Source organism: Bos taurus, chromosome 5, assembly GCF_002263795.3.
Source record: "Bos taurus isolate L1 Dominette 01449 registration number 42190680 breed Hereford chromosome 5, ARS-UCD2.0, whole genome shotgun sequence".
In the NCBI taxonomy this organism is placed as follows: Eukaryota; Metazoa; Chordata; class Mammalia; order Artiodactyla; family Bovidae; genus Bos; species Bos taurus.
Genome location: NC_037332.1, coordinates 95,392,973 through 95,410,919, shown reverse-complemented (window position 1 = coordinate 95,410,919; position 17,947 = coordinate 95,392,973). Strand labels below are relative to the sequence as shown.

The following is a 17,947-nucleotide window of genomic DNA, read 5'->3' as shown; positions in this document are numbered from 1 at the left end:
AATAAGTCATGTTGTGGAGTTGCACATTGTTCCCCTTACTCAAAATTCTTGAATTCTCAGAAAAATCTTCAAGGAATGTCTTCCCATTGTTTCTTTTATTCACAATTTTTTAGTTCTTGGAAACTAATTCCTCTGTATCACTTCACGTATACACAGTGAGTTGCCAAATTAAAACTTTTAAATTTCTTATAAAAGTCTGTCTTTTACATCTTTTAACTTTCTACAAGACCATCATTACCCAGTTCCTTGATTATAATAGCAGCCTTTTACACGACCACTTTGGTACTGCTTTTTACATCTTTACTGGTCCTTCTCAAGCATTGTATTCATCTTTCTAAAATGCTGCATGTTAATTCTCTTCTGTGTAGTTCAGTTTCCTCAGTTGTGTACCAGTTTAAACCTGTGTTCATTTTCTGATTTGTAATTTAGATCTCCTAGTTTTTGATCCACTTTTCCTAATCCCACCAGTTGCTTCACTGTCCTACAGAGTATTTTTTTTTTTAATCTTTATTTGTTGGCTGTGTTGGGTCTTCATTGCTGTGTGGGGTTTTCTTTAGTTGAGGCGAGTGGAGGCTACTCTCTAGTTGTGGTGGCTTCTCTTGTTACTGCACATGGACTCCAGGGTGTGCGGGCTTTAGTAATTGCAGCACATGGACTAAGTAGTTGTGGTTCCCAGGCTCTCGAGCACGGGCTCAGTAGTTGTTGTGCACGGGCTTAGCTGTTCCACGATATGTGGTGTCTTTCCAGACCAGGGATCAAACCTGTACCTCTTGTATTGTCAGGCAGATTCTTTACCACTGAGCCACCAGGAAAGCCCACTGCAGAGTGTTAATGCTCACAGTATTTTTATTTCAGCCATTTGATTTCATATTGTAGCTTCCATTCATTTATGATCTGTCCTTACCATGCCATTTATTTACATTTTACTCAGCCCGATTTAGTTCCCATCTCTTTCTTTGTTGTTCTGATATTTAGATATTTATGGAAGTAAAATTTGGATAGCAGTTACTTTCAAAGTTTACAGTTCAGTGTCATTTGGTACCTTCACACTGTTGTATGATCATCATCTTTATCTAGTTCCAGAACATTTTTATCAATCCAGAAGCAAACCTTGTATCCATTAAATAGTCACTTCTCATTTCCTTCTCCCCCTAGCTCTTGGGAACCACTAATCTGCTCTCTGTCTCTACTGAGTTACCTATACTGCATATTTAATATGAACAGAGTTATACAATATGTGACTTTTTGTGTCTGGCCTGTTTTTTCACAGCATAGTGTTTTTAAGATTCATACATGTTGTAGCATGTATCACTACTATATTCCTTTTCATTGCTAAGTAATATTTATCTTTCTATACTGTTGAAAATAAATAGGAATTAATTCAAGATGTTAACTTGTGTATACATACACACACATACACATATTTTATTTATGTATTCTTCAGTTGATGAACATTTGATGAGCATTTAGGTTCTTTCTACCTTTTGAATATCGAAAATAATGCTGCTGTGAACATTTGTATACAAGTATTTGTTTGAATACTTGCTTTCAAATCTTTGGGGCATGGAATTGTGGGTCATATGGTAATTCTTTTAATTGATTGTAGAACAGTCAGTTGTTTCCTGTTTTATATTCCCACCAGCAATGTTGAGGTTTCCATTTCTCCCATTTCCTTGTTAACATTTGTTACTGTCTGTGTTTTTTAAAAATAATTATGACATCCTAATGGATATGAAGTGGTATTTCATTGTGATTTTGGTTTGTGTTTTCCTAGTGGCTACTTATGTTCAGCATCTTTTCATGTGTTGTTTAAACATCTGTGTATCTACTTCAGAGAAAATTTAAGTTATTTTTATTCCTGGATTTTTTGTTTTTGCCTTTTTATTGTTGAGCTGTAAGAGTTCTTTACATATTTTGGATATTGAACACTTTAAAGTACATGATTTATGACTATTTCACCCATTCTGTAAGTTTTCTTTTTACTTTCCTCTCTTGATAATGTCTTTTAATGCACAGAAATTTTACATTTTGATGAAGTCTTGTAGGCAACATAGAGTTAGGTTATGATTTATTATCCACTTTGCCAATCTCTGCCTTTTAACTGAAGAGTTTTTCATCTCTTTACATTTAAATTATTGATAAAGAAAGACTTAGTCCTACCATTTTACTTGTCTTTCACCTTTTTTGTTGCTTAATTCCTACATTATTGCCTTATTTTGTGATTTTTTTCTAGTGAACCATTTAAACTCTCTTCATTTTTCTCTTTCTATAAAGTTTTTATTTTTTCCTTAGTGATCACTCTGGAGATTAAACTTAACCTCTTGAATTAATACCTATTATGCAAAAAAGTATACAAAACTTTTCTTTCACAGTCTTGTCCTCCCATCTCTCTGGTGAATTTCTTAATTTCAGTTATTGTACTTTTAGCTGCAGAATTTATGCTTTTTAAAAAAGATATAATATCTGTCTCTTTACTCATATTCTCTCTATTAGTGAGACATTTTTTTCCTTTTTTTCTTTTCAAGTTATTTCTCAATGGTATCCTTTAGCTCTTTGAATAGATTTAAAACCATTTATTTAAAGTCTTTGTCTAGTCAGTCTTATGCCTGAGCTATATTTCTGTTAATTTTTTTTCTTTCTGTGAATAAACCATACTTTCTTACTTCTTTGCATATGCCCTAATTTGTTCATTGTTACTGTTTAAATGGATATTTTGAATATTGCAATGTGACAATTCAGAAAATCAGATTTTCCCCTTCTATCTAGGGTTTGCTATTGCTGCTTGTTGTTGTTTGCTTGATTAGTGGGTTTTCTAAACAATTTTTGGAAAGTATATATTCGTTATTGTGTATGGTCACTGAAGTCTATGTTTTGTTAGCTGAGTGGTCAGCTGATATTTTGACAGTTAACTTAAATGCTCAGACAGTAAGGAATCCACTTGCAATGCAGGAGACCTGGGTTCAATCCCTGGATTGGGAAGATCCCCTGAAGAAGGGAACAGCTCATTCCAGTATTCTGGCCTGGAGAATTCCATGGACAGAGGAGCCTGGCAGGCTACAGTCCATGGGGTAGCAGAGTCAGACATGACTGAGCAACTTTCATTTAAATGCCTGGAGCCTAAAAAATAAAATGATTACTCTCCCAAATGTTTGCAGATTAACTGCATTGGGGTACTCTTTCAACACTTAGGCTAGACCATTTACAACCTGTTTTATCACACTTGCCTTATTCTTCTCTTCCTGCTTGCATAAATTCTGAAAGCTAGTCTGAGGTGGCAGCTTAGGGTCTTTTCAGGCCACTTGTGAGCTTGCATTATGTCCTGAACATTCAGATAGTGTTCTCAATTTCCTGAGATGGGTGAGAGCTTTTAAAGCCCCCTTCTGCCATGTGTCTTCTTTCCCAACCTTTTCCATCTCAGGCATTTCTTTTCTTTTTTTAATACTTTTTATTTATGTTAGAGTATAACTGATTAATAGTGTTGTGATAGTTTCAGGTGGACAGCAGAGGGACTCAGGTATACATATACATCTGTCATTCTCTCCCAAACGCTTCTCCCATCCAGGATGTCACATAACATTGAGCAGAGTTCCTTGTGCTATACAGTAGGACCTTGTTGGTTATCCATTTTAAATAATAGCAGTATGTACATGTCTGTCCCAAACTCCCTGACTAAGCCTTTCCTGTATCCCTTCCCTCTGACAATGATAAGTTCTTTCTCTAAGTCTGTAAGTCAGTTTCTGTTTTGTAAATGTTGATTTGTATTATTTCTTTTTGGATTCTGCTTGTAAGAGATGTCATACAATATTTCTCCTCCTCAGTCTGACTTTACTCAGTATGAAAATCTCTAGGTCCATCCATGTTGCTTCAAATGGCGTTATATCATTCATTTTTATGGCTGAGTAATACTCTGTTGTATATATGTACCAGATCTTCTTTATCCATTTCTCTCTCAATGGACATTTAGGTTTCTTCCATGTCCTGACTATTGTAAATAGTGCTGCATTGAACATTGGGGTGAATGTGTCTTTTTGAATTATGGCTTTCTCTGAGTATATGCCCAGTAGTGGGATTGCTGGGTCATATGGTAGTTTTTTTAAGGAGCTTCTGTACTGTTCTCCAGGCTTCCCTTGTGGCTCCGGTGGTAAAGAAATCTGCCTGCAATGAGGGAGACCTGGATTCCATCCCTGGGTTAGTTTAGGAAGATCCCCTGGAGGAGGGAAAAGCTACACACTCCAGTATTCTGGCCTGGAGAATTCCATGGACTGTATACAGTCCATGTGGTCACAAAGAGTTGGACACGACTGAGCAACTTACACACACATACATACCATTCTCCACAGTGGCTGTATCAATTTACATTCACACAAAGAGTGTAAGGGATTTCCTTTTCTCCACACCTTCTCCAGCATTTGTTGTCTGTAGATTTTTTTTGATGACCATTCTGAGCAATGTGAGGTGATATCTCATTGTAGTTTTGATTTATATTTCTCTAATAATTGGTGATGTTGAACATCTTTTCATGTGTTTTTTGTCCATCTGTATGTCTTTTTTGAAAAATGTCTATTTAGGTCTTCTACCCATTTTTTGATTGGTATTTTTTTTTGTTTTGATATTGAGCTGGATAAGCTGTTTTTATATTTTGGAAATTAATCCTTTGTCAATTGCTTCATTTGCAAATATTTTTTCCCATTCTGAGGGTTGTCTTTTCATCTTATTTATGGTTTCCTTTGCTGTGCAAAATCTTTTAATTAGTCCCATTTGTTTATTTACTTATTTTTCATTACTCTAGGAGATGGGTCAAAAAAGATCTTGCTGCTATTTATCTGCCAGTAGGTTAATTGTTGAAAAGAAGTATTTGATTACTGTAGATGTAGCTTCCCTTGTGGCTCAGCTGGTCAAGAATCCACCTGCAATGCAAGAGACCTGGGTTTGATTTCTGGGTTTGGAAGATCCCCCAGAGAAGGGAAAGTCTACCCACTCCAGTGTTCTGGCCTAGAGAATTTCAGACTCATATGTACTATTGGTTAGGGATCTTCTGTGATTTATAGATATGTTCACTATTAATATATAATTCTCAGTGAGAAAATTAAGTGTGGTTCCAACTATGTTAAATAATAAGAAATGCAAGCACATATATTCAGAAATATGCTGGTTTGTGAGCAAGGAGGAAAAAAGCCAATCTTCTAAAACTTAAGAGTGTTTACTTTGGGTTTTGAAGTCAAGGATTATACAACAACTTGTCTTATTTTCTTTGCTGTTGACTGTCTTCTGAGGATCCTATTACCCATAGATTTCTTGTTATGTATGCACAGGTTCCTTTTTAATATTATAATGCCATTTGATTTCTGTCTCATTTTTGCTTTTTTTAGGCCAAGATAGCCAGGTTAACCAAACGCTTTGGAGCAGCCAAAGAAGATCTTAAGAAAAGACAAGAAGTAAGAATTTCTATTCTTGGATAGTTGATATTTAGCTTTAAGTGGTAATCTTAGGAGGTGCTGACCTAGGAGGAAAGAAGTCTGAAATTTTCTTTTATACTGTGTACTTCCTGCATGTTGTTTCTGGAACTTCTGCTCATTAACCCTTTCTAATCCTCATTGTTTTCATATGAACATCAGTACATGTAATATGTATATGTAAGGCATTCTTGAAATTGTATTTTCTATCCATCTTTAAAATTAAGCTTTGGGGATTTGCCTTACCATGTTTCTCTCAGGCATACCTTGGAGATACTGTGGGTTCAGTTCCAGACCACTGTAGTAAAGCAATTATTGTGATAAAGCAAGCCACAAATTTGTTAAAAAAAAAAAAAAATGTTTCATTAAAGAAAAAAATACATAAATGTTACATTAATTCTGTAGTCTTATTAAGTGAGCAGTGGTATTATGTCTGAAAAATCGTTTAGATACGTTTTAATGTACATACCTTAATTAAAAAATGCAAAACATAAAATAATTGCAGTAACATCAGAGATCATTGGTCACAGATCACTGTAGACTATAATAGGGTCTCCCTAGTGGCTACATGGTAAAGAATCTACCTGCCAATGCAGAAGATACAGGTTTGAGCCCTGGGTCAAGAAGGAAATGGCAATCCACTGCAGTATTCTTGCCTGGAATACCACATAGACAGAGGAGCCTGGTAAGCCACAGACCATGGGATCACAGATAGTCAGACACAACTCAGTGACTAAAACAACAACAAATAGCAGTATAATAATAATGAAGAAGTTTGAAATATTACAAGAATTACCAAAATGTAACACAGAGACAAGAAGTGAGGAAATGCTATTGGAAAAATTGTACCAAGCTTGACGCATGTTGCTACAAACCTTCAGTTTTTTAAAAATGCAGTGTCTGTGAGGTGCACTAAAGCAAGGCATGCCTGTATTTGCCAGTGTAGTGGTTTAGTCTCTTATGTCCTGCAAAACAGTTCAGTATTACACGGCCTCAAGTAGCCCAGTTCTCCTCTTCCTTTCTTACTCCATGTAGTTTAGTACAGGTGTCGTAGCATAGCACAAACTGTGGTCTGCAGTTAGGCTTTGCTTTCTGTTGTTTCCTTAGTTATTCTGTAATATGGATTTTTAGTATAGCATTGTACATTGCAGTATTGTTTTTAGTTGAATTTCTTTTCCTCTTTTTTTCATTTGAGCAAGTTACATTTCTTTGAGTCTTGATAACTTTATTGCCTCAGTTCAGTTCAGTTGCTCAGTCGTGTCCGACTCTTTGCGACCTCACGAATCGCACTTTATTGCCTAGTACGTAGTAATTTCCAATAGTAGTTTTTTCAGTAGTAGTCATTATTCCTATAGATATTTCTGTCTTGAGTCATTTTCATATCCTGTTTACTTGACTTTTTAAAACAACTCATTTTGAAATGATAGATACACAAGAAATTGGAACAATAACACACAGACTCCTATGAACCCTTCACTCAGCCTCACTCATTGGTGAAATCTATACCCATAGTACATTATCAAAACCAAGAAATTAGTACAGTTCTATCAGATAGTTTTGTAGACTTTATCAGTTTCCTTCAGGTTTTACATAAATTAATTATGTTTATCTGTGTGTTTGTCTGCAATTTGATCTCATGTATAGATTTATGTAACCTGCCACCACAGTTCAAGATACACACCACACAGGGATACCCTCCTGCTTCTCTTTTACAATTTCAACTGTGCTTTTACCCTACCCTTACCTCCTGTTTTCTGGCAGCTACAAATCTGTTCTGCATCTTTATATTCTTTGAACTTAAATTTTTAAGCTCTGATTTATCTTTTCTTGAGCAACTGACAGTTTGTTTACACAGGCTAATCATCAAATCCTCATTTGGCCACACCCAAAGATTTTTTTATTATGGTCTTCTTCACTGATGTAATTACATTTCTGATTTTAAACTCTAGTTTCTCAGCTTTTAAAAAAAGTTTGGTTTTTTTTTTTGGTCACACTATAAAAACTGTTTCTTCTATTAGAAAATTGGTATAAACCTTTATTTGCTATGCCTGAACGAAACATAGGGTTTTGAAATTTTTCCATTGTTTTTTACAATATGATTTTCCATTTTTTTCTTTTCATCCTGTGTCTGAACTAAGTAGTGCTGCCCACCTTGTATTTTTCCAGTGTTTGTGCATATCTCATTTGTTATCAGAACTGTTTTCCAGGTCTTACTTGTTTAGTTAAAGGAGATAGGCAGAGACCTTAAGATACACAGATAAAAATATTATGATCCCTGAAAAGTTTGTCTTGAAGAGCTACAATAAGTATGGAAAGAAGGACAAATACTGTGTAATTCCTAAAAATCAGAAAAGATTAATTTGAACAATTAGTGTGTGTGGCACTTGAAGAAAATGTTAAGGTAGTGTTCAGTCTTTCAAATTGTGTTACTTCTTTTAGTTTGTAAGGCCAGTTTTAAATTTCAAAACTTAGACATCTTTCTAACTCATTCTTGTTATTGTTTTTTTCTTATGAGAGATATTTCTAGAGAAATGTCAAAAGATTTTGTTCTTCCATGTTTTAATTTCCACTATAATTTTACATATGTCTTTCTAGGCTTTAAAAACAAGACACATAAAATAATATTGAGAATTATCCCCCTTACCAAAATAACTAAACAAGAAATACCACTTCAGATTCTTTTCTTCTGTTTAGATTTGCTCCTTGGTCCTCTGATATTAATCAGTTAATAACAAACCCCATTATTCAGATTTGGCTTAAAACATTTTCTATTAATTTCTGAAAGAAAATAAAATCCTCATAAGCAGTTTGCTATTAAGACCGTATTCATGTTTAATCTATTTTAGGGCTTTATGACTGATATCTTTAACTTTCATCCTTTATCTTTTTTTTACTATAAAAGAAATATCAAGATATTTCTCTCCTTTATGGAAATCAGTGACTTATAGTTGATTCTCAAATTTTAGATTTAATCTAAATCCTGCATTTCAATTTTTTATTAAAAATAATTCTTTTTTTTTAATTGTAATAAAAACTTAACATAAAATTTACCATTTTAAATTCTACAATTCAGTAGTGTTAACTATATTCACATTATTGTGTAACATATCTCTAGGAATTTTTCATCTTGCAAAACTAAGACCTCCATAGAACAACTACCATTTCCTCTCCCCTTTAGCCCCTAGAAATGATCATTCTACTTTGTTTCCATGGTTTTGACTTCTCTAGATTTCTCATAAGTGCAGTCATACAGTATTTGTTTTATCTTATTTCACAAAGCATTGTGTTCTCAAGGTTCATCTGGGTTGTTGCATATGACAGGATTTCCTTTTTTAAGGCTAATACTGCATTGTATGTATATACCACATTTTCTTTATCCATTTATTTATTGATGGATATTTGGGCTGGTTTCAACTTCTGGCTCTTACGAATAATGCTGCAATGACATTGGTGTGCAGATACCTCTTTGAGGTCAAAGTTTTGGATATTTCTACCCAGAAGTGAAATTGCTGGGTCATTTGGTAATTCTGTTATTTTTTGAGGAACCTCCATATAGTTTTCTTTTGCAGTCACATCACTGCTAAAGTCACATTTAGGGCTTCCCAGGTAGCTCAGTCGGTAAAGAATCTGCCTTCAGTGCTGGAAACCCCAGTTCCATCCCTGGGTCTGGAAGATCCCCTGGAGAAGGAAATGGCAAACCACTCCAGTATTCTTGCCAGAAAATCCCATGGACAGAGGAGCCTGGTGGACTGCAGTCCATGGCTTGCAGAGTTGGGCACGACTGAACAAGTAACACTGAGGAACTGAACAGTCACATCGTTTACATTCCCATCAGCATGGCACAAGGGTTCCAATTTCTGTATATTTTTGGCAAAAAAATTTTTTTTTCCTCTTTTGTGATAGTGTCCACCCTAATGGATGTGAGGCCTTATCTCATTGTGGTTTTGATTTGCATTTCTCTGCTTAGTGATGTTGAGCATCTTTTCACATGCTTATTGATCATTTTGCATATTTTCTTTGGAGAAATGTTTATTCAGGTCCTTCGGCCATTCATAAATCTGGTTACTTATCTTTTAATTGTTAAGATGTAGGAGTTCTTTTTATGTTCTGGATATTAACACCTTACCAGTTACATGATTTGTAGTTATTCTCTGCCATCATGTAGGTGTCCTTTTCACTCTGTTGATTGTTTCCTTTCATGTGCAGAAGATTTTAAGTTTGATGTAATCTTCTTTGTCTTGTTAATGCTTTTGTTACCTTTGCTTTGATCCAAGAAATCATTGCCAAATCCACTGTCGTGAAGCTTTCCTCTGTGTTTTCTCTTCTTAATTTCATAGTTTTAGGTTTTATGTCTTTAATCCATTTGGATTAAATCTTATATATGATTTAATGGTCTGACTTCATTCTTTTGCATTTGGATATCCAATTTCACACAGTTTGTCAAAAGAGTGTTCTTTACCCATTGTGTAGCCTTTACACCCTTGTAGAATATCATTTGAGTGTTTACATTAAGAGTTTATTTCTGGGGTCAGTATTCTGTTTGACATTTCTATGTGTCTGTCTGCATTCCAGCACCATACTGTTTGGATTACTGTAGCTTTGTAACATGTTTTAAAATTAGAAGTATAAGCTTTCAACTTTGTTCTTTTCTAAGATTGTTTTGGTAATTCAGAATTTCTTGAGATTTCATTTGAATTTTAGGATGCCTTTTCCTATTTCTGCAAAAAATGACAGGAATTTTGATTGAGATTGCATTGAAACTTTTGACCACTTTGGGTAGGATGGACATTTTAATAATACTATAGATGTTTTAATGATGGCCATTCTGACTGGTGTGAGATGATATCTCATTGTAGTTTTGATTTGCACGTCTCTTAAATTTACAACTGTTTTAAACTGGAAATAAATTCAGGTCACTTTTTTCCTCCCACCACTTCATTGATATCATACATTATATCTTTTTGTATTGTGTGTACGTTAATATAGATTTACAATTATATTTTATACTTAAATTCTGTACTAGAATTAGGTGGGATTTCTATTTCCACTTTCTAGTAATGCAGTATTTTGTATTTATTTTTGTATTTACTTTTACTAGAGAGTTTTATATTTTTCTTTGCTTTCAGGTTGCTCTCTAGTGTCCTTTCATTTCTACTTGAAGGACTCTGGTTAACATTTGTATGGTGGATTTAGTGGTGCAAAATGCACTCAGCTTTGTATTTACTGTGAAACTCTTAATTTTGCCTTCATTTTTGCAATGATAGTGTTGCTGGTTATGATATTCTTGCTTGGCAGTATTTTTCTTTTAGCACTTGAATATATCATTCCACTCCCTTGTGGCCTGCTAGGTTTTTTCTGAGATAAAAGCACTGATAATCTTAAGGAAGCAGCCTTAAATGTGATGGGTCCCTTTTCTCTTGCCACTTTTACAACCTTTGTGACTTTTCACAACTTGACTATAATGTTTCTTAGCGTAGGTCTCTTTGAGTTGGAAGTCTTTCACCTTCTTGAATTTGTCGGTTTTCTTTCTTAAGTTTGGGAAGATTTTGGCCTTTACTTAAGAAGGCTTTCTGCCTACTTTCTTTCTTTCCATTCTTGTTTTCCCATATTTGTATATTGGCCCACTTGATAGTGTCTAATAAATCTCTTAGTCTGTCTTTACCTTTTTTTCATTCACTTTTTCTGTTTGATTCTCTTAACTCAATAATTTCAAATGATTTATCTTCAGGTTTGCTGATTCTTTCTTCTGCTTGATACAGTCTGGTTTTTATCCCTTCTAGTAAATGTTTAAATTCAGTTGTTGTAGGCTTCAGCTCCAGAATTTCTGTTGGTTCTATTCTGAAGTTTCATTTTCTTCTTGCTTTGTTTTCCTAATTTCATTTAGTTTTCTTTCTGTGTTCTTTTCTGTCTCATTGAGCATCTTAATGATAGTCATTTTGAATTCTTTGTTGGGTAGTTCCTAGGTCTGTTTCTTTAAGATTAGTTTCTAGAGATTAATTTCATAGATTGATCCATATTTCTCTGTTTTTTTTGGTATGTTTCTCTTTTGCTGAAATTAGGCATTTGAAAAAGTACACTTCCCATCTTTTTGGAATATCTTTGTACAGATGAAGACCTTTACTAGTAGGTCAAGTTAGATAACTCTGATCTCCTTTCAAACCTTTTTTCAGAGATGGCATTTTCTTGGCGTTTGTGTGTGTATCTCCAATCTGCAGAGTTTTGTCTGGTTCTATTTGGGAATGTCCCATCCCCGACCTGGTATCTGCCTTTCAAATTGCTGCTGCTTTAGCAAACCATTATACTGGAGTTACCCCTACTGTCTCCTTGTATTACTGCCAGTTTTCTGGTTTAGTACCAAGCCAAGAGGTTTGCCTTTCTTCTCATCTACCCCCCAAGACACCCAATGTGTGCTGCTTCTTCCAAGTTGGGTGAGACGGAAGCCAGTACCTTGATCAGTGTCCCCCGAAAGTCAGTGTTGCATGCAAATTCCAGTGTTTCTTTCCTGAAGAAGAGGACACTTTTTGGGATTTTTTTTCCCTTTTTCTTTTCTATTTTACTACACTGTGGAAGGAAGGAGGTGGGATATGATGGTTAAGTGCAACAGACTTTCCTACCTTGTACTATTTATCTCTTTGGGGCTTTCTCTCATTTAGGGTGCTCTAATCTCTCAACAGGTTTCTTGACTTCTTACAAGTGAAATTTGATCCTTAAGTTGTTAAGTCATTGTTTTCATAAGGGAAGGATTCTATAGGATTTTCAGTTCTGCCATCTTGCTGATGTCACCACACTGTAGTGTTTAAGGTCCTCCATCCAGTGACATTAAGCCATACTTTACTTATATATACCTATTTATTATGCTTATACTCCTTTTATATTTTTTCCCTCTGAAATGTGTACCTTCATTTTAAGTGTTTTGAGTGTACTGATTACTCAAAGACTTATTAGAAGATGCACTTCTTTCCCCTAAAAATTTTTTAAAACTTTTCCCAATGAGGCTACAATGTTACTTTCATTTCCTTTTCTAGATATTTCAAATGTTTCTGTCAGAGCAGTTTATCTTAATTCTTTATCTTTTCTCCTCCTCTACACAGATAAAATCATTCTTTTATCCTATAAAAAGTAGCAAAATATATTTGTTGTTGAGAAGAGTGATTAGTGGCATCTGCTTGATATGCTTCTGTTTATCACCTTTTGTTTAATATGTATTATATTTAATTAAGATTTGAGTGGACTTATTTTTCTCAGTTTAAGAAATAGATGATGAAAGAATTATAATGGAGGCCCAAATAATGATAATTAGCATATAAATGTTACAACTGTATTTCTATAGTCCCTGTTTTGGAGGATGGAAAAAGGCTTAGTTTGTACTGAAGTTATAATTGGGGCATCTTTTTATGAAATTATAAGTCACATAGTGACAAGTAGTTTTTTTTAAACAAAAATTATAAAAATAATTTTGTGACCTAGGATACCACTTAATTGGTAATCAGTTACTTCTGAGGATAAACAAATATTTTCCTTGTTTCTTGAGTTTCTGCTTGTAATCTGGTGCTTCCTCTGCTAGGTATTTAGTAGGCATTTACTAGATGTTTATTGAATGAGTATCTAGTTATTCTTTAAATTTATTTATTTTTTTTTCTAGTTATTCTTTAGATTCATATTGTTAATGCTTACTGAACACTTTTAGCATATAAACTATTTTCACATTATTTATTTACTCATAAAAAACTGAGGTCTAGGAATTATTCACTTTTCATACAGTAAGTAGTTGTGACAATAGACTAATTTGTGTAAGCACTTTAATATGTGCCAATGCCAAGGTTTTTTTTTTTTTTTCTTAGAAAGATTTTCTCCTGTACTATAGAAATAACTTGAAATTCATATTTCAGTGTCCATACATAAAATTTTATTCAAACACAACCATGATTATTCACTTACATATCATCTATGGCTAATTTCTGTGCTACAGTGGCAGAGCTGAGTAGCTGCAAAGCCTAAAATATTTACAATCTGGCCCTTTATAAAGTTCACAGACTCCTGATCTAATACCATTAATTCCCTAATCCTTTTATTTTACACCTACAAAAAGACTTAAATTTTGCAACAGATTTGTAAGTAAGTGGCAAAAAACATAAGTTTCTAAGTCTTGTTTTGTAGAATAGTGATGATTAATTTACACGTTTTGGTCATCAAATGCCCTATTTCCACAGTAAAGCAGTCAATTCTGCCATTTCTAAAGGGGTCTTATGAGGTAACAGTATTTATAACCATTCTTAGATAATAAGCTGGGAGAAGGCACTGGCAACCAACTCCAGTACTCTTGCCTGGAAAATCCCATGGATGGAGGGGCCTGGTAGGCCGCAGTCCATGGGGTCACTAAGAGTCGGACACCACTAAGCGACTTCCCTTTCACTTTCCACTTTCACGCATTGGAGAAGGAAATGGCAACCCACTCCAGTGTTCTTGCCTGGAGGATCCCAGGAACGGGAGAGCCTGGTGGGCTGCCATCTCTGGGGTTGCACAGAGTCAGACAAGACTGAAGCGACTTAGCAGCAGCATAGAAATAACAGATAACATATTAACAAAGCACTTAGAGGACTGAAAGATTGCTTGTGAATTGGGCTTTATTTTACCTTGGTATTTTTCTCCCCAGAACCCACCAAACCCACCTGTATCACCAGGAAAGTCTGTAGTTGATGTCATCAGCAATAACAGTGTGCCCTACAGGTGAGAATTGTAAACAGGCTGTTTATCAAGTTTTTCATTAAGAGAACAAGGTTCTGATTTTCTTTATTGTCCAGAAAGATCTTAGAATGTGATGCTATATATTTTTGTAGAGATAAGTGTTTGGTATACTGAATTAAGTATATTTGCTTCTTTTTGCTTTGCTGTAATTGTTCTCCTATGGATATTGATTTTGCTAGTTTTTTTATAAGGCTTTCTTTTGTCATTGCAGATTTCTTTATCCACTTGTGTTAAATAGTATTACCTTAAGTATTTGAGAAATTCTTTGGTCAGAGTTGATAAAAACTAATGTGTTGCAGATATTCGGACCCATATTTGGTTTTCAGGTTAAAGTATTAAGGACATAGAATATAAAAGGAAGACTCTTCCCCTGACGCCCTACACCCCAACATTCCAGTGTTTTCATACCAGCTTTGCTTCACCGCATTCACTCCCAGTTTAGTGCTTTAAATTAATATCCAAGTCTAGCTACCCTTTCTTCCTATGAGCCACTGCTTTCTGTATGCATAAGTAGATATCCCCTAGAACGGCATGTCCAGTGACCATTTGTGTGTGTATCTATTTCACAGAAATACAAACACGGTGAGACAGATGTTGGAGTCCAAAAGAAATATAAGTGAGAGTGCACCACCATCTTTTCAAACCCCTGTGAATACAGGTAATATTCTTAACACCAAAATACATTTTGTTAGGAATTGAAGGCTTTTGTTCTCTTTTCTTACACACTTTTGAGCTTGAAATGGACTAAGAAACTGAACACAGTTATGTAAAATTGAGTGCTAAGAGCAAAATTTTGTTTAAAAAGTAGGATCACAGATGTGCATAAAAATACAGAAATTCAGATTTCTGCTGTAGTGATTCTCAAATTTTGGGGTGTTGACATCCCTGTATAATCTTAAAAATTATTAAGAATCTACAGAATTGTATTTATGTGGGTATATAATTGATATTTACTATGGTAGAAATTAAAACATATAATCTTTTAATGTTTATTAATTCACTTAAAAATAATTGCAAACCTGTATTTTGTACCAGTATACAGTCCACTATTCTTGCCTGGGAAATCCCATGGACAGAGGAGCCTGGTGGGCTACAGTCCATTTGGTCATAGAAGAATTGGGCATGATTTAGCAATTAAACCACAGAATTACATACCATAAGTCGCAAGTTTTAGTGAAAAGTAGCTCTTAACCAAAATTTAAAAAATTAGCAAAAAGAGTATTATTATATTAAATTTTTATGTCTCTTTTAAACTTCACTTAAAACATTAAGATGGCCAAACACACCTGGATTCTCATATCTGTGTCTGCATTCAATCTGTTGCAGTTTGTTGTTTTAGTTGAATTATGTGAAGAAAATTCAGCCTCATACAAATATGTAGTTGGAAAAGGCCTAGAGAGAATGTGGGTATTATTCTTTGACATAGCAAGTAATGGTTTCTTAAAGGTTAGTTGCAAAGTGAAATCAGAAATCACACCAATAAACGTTTGTACATTTTTCACTAAATTCGTTTATCTCTCTTGTACTTGGATGGGTCTTTTACTAATATCATTCATTGATCACTTGGAAAATATTCACCGAGTTTTCTAAGTCTTCCAAACACTGGTACATTTCATTAATAATTTTTTTTTAATTGTATTTATTTACTTTGTTATCAGTTTTTCTCAGAAGAGCCTTTAAAGATTTGGGAAGCTAACCATGCTCTCAGGGTGGCAGGTAGATGTATTGTCCCAAGTTCTAAGTTTTTTTTTAAACTCAGATTTTACTATTGCCAATCGATACTGTTGGTTGTTTTCTTTGAAGTCTCTACCTTCTTTGGTTTATTTTCAAGAAAAAATTTGCCAGATACCCAAGTGTGAATAACCCTAGTATGTTTATAAGTCAGTCTTTCAAGTAAAAGTGGTATTCCATCAAATGGGCTGTGAGCTCAGCTTACAGCTCAGCCAGTCGTCCGAGCACTCGTCCTTGAGCCAGCCAGCCTTATTTGGTATGCAGCAGTAATGCTTTATGTGTGCCTGTGATTTTGGAAAGACTTTACAAATCAGTGAGAAGGAGACTTAGTCATTGATTTTTATTAAACCTGCTCAAATGAGAAGATACATAAATGGCTGAACTAAAAAGACTATAAAACTCGAGCGACCAACATTTTGATTTACTCTGCTCTTTGTTGTCAGCTCCTTAATTCTTCTCCCATCTTCCCTATGTTATTTTCCATATCACATAATGTCAGTAGAATGTTAATAGAGGTAGTAGCCTCTCCTCACTAGTTCTTCTCCCAGGGAGTTCAGTAAAATTGGATCCACAGGTACAGGTTTCACTTTATCCATATCATAAAATACCATCACTAAGTTCACCTATTATGAATTTATGATACTCTTTCTAGATACTCTGTTTGAGTTTATATATTGCCAGTGTTCTAAGGCATTTTTAATGTACTTTCAAAATTGTCTTTACAATTTTGCCTAGTTTTCACTGTTTTATAGTTGTATTTCCCGCTAGTAACTCTGAAGTAAGTATGCTAATTTTCAGAGACTCTTGGTACAGAAATAGCAGTCCTCCATCTTAATGATAAAACGTGCTGTTTTCATAATGTACCAAATGTAGATGCAGAAATGATTCTGCAAATAATCTAAGAATTTAAGAATTTAAATCAAATTAAAAGATATGAGAGACTACTGTATATATTGCACTACATCAACTTTGTATTATTTTAGCTGATAAAGATAGCATTTAAACTGAAACTTCTCTCTTTTTTTTATAGTATCTTCAACCAATCTTGTCACTCCTCCAACGGTTGTCAGTAGTCAACCTAAATTGCAGCCTCCAGTGACTTCAGGTTCTCTGACAGCCACGTCAGTTCTTCCTGCACCCAACACAGCTACAGTAGTTGCTTCTACTCAGGTGCCTAGTGGAAATCCCCAACCTACAATCTCTTTACAGTCTTTACCAGTGATTTTACATGTACCTGTTGCTGTATCCTCCCAGCCTCAGCTCCTCCAGAGCCATCCAGGGACTTTAGTGACCAATCAACCATCAGGCAACGTTGAATTCATTTCTGTACAAAGCCCACCTACAGTGAGTGGTCTTACCAAAAATCCAGTGTCTTTGCCATCTTTGCCAAACCCCACGAAACCAAACAACGTTCCTTCTGTGCCCAGTCCTAGTATTCAAAGGAATTCTCCTGCCAGTGCTGCACCGTTAGGAACAACACTTGCTGTACAGGCCGTTCCAACAGCACACTCTATTGTACAAGCCACCAGGACTTCTTTACCTACAGTAGGCCCATCAGGACTCTATAGTCCGTCAAATAATCGAGGTCCTATACAGATGAAAATTCCAATTTCTGCTTTTAGTACTTCATCTCCTGCAGAACAGAGCAGCACTACCACCACAAGAATTGGTAAGTCAACATGTAGATTTAATTATAGAAATGCAAGCTTGTTAATAGTCTGTAGATAATTGAATTTGTGTGTGTATGTGTGTATGTAGTTGACAAACATTATTAGAAGACAGAGTGAATAGAATTTCACAGAGACTATTTTAGTTACCCAAGAGGAATGATGTTAAAGTGGGATCTGAGAGTTTATTTTGACTGAGAAGTTATCATTTGTAATTCATCTTTTACTAGTTTTCCTAACCTGGGAAAATTTTTAATTTTGTCTTTGTAGCAAGCATTGTGAATTACTTTCATAATACATTTTGCAGATATATCTGAATATACAGAAAACATATAATATATAAATAAATAA

At 34.7% G+C, this 17,947-nt stretch overlaps 1 protein-coding gene across 9 annotated transcripts in view; it reads left to right on the top strand.

Annotated features, from left to right (window-relative positions):
• The window catches only part of ATF7IP (activating transcription factor 7 interacting protein), a 122,585-nt gene that overhangs the window by 67,897 nt on the left and 36,741 nt on the right, over nt 1–17,947 (top strand). For all 9 annotated transcript variants that reach the window (XR_009494431.1, XM_059886788.1, XM_024992292.2 and 6 more), the window contains 4 exon segments: nt 5,370–5,435; nt 14,107–14,180; nt 14,768–14,856; nt 16,960–17,598. Coding sequence is in view for 8 of the 9 variants with exons in the window: in XM_059886788.1 (XP_059742771.1) it covers nt 5,370–5,435; nt 14,107–14,180; nt 14,768–14,856; nt 16,960–17,598 (868 nt within the window). In the remaining variant the exon portion in view is untranslated.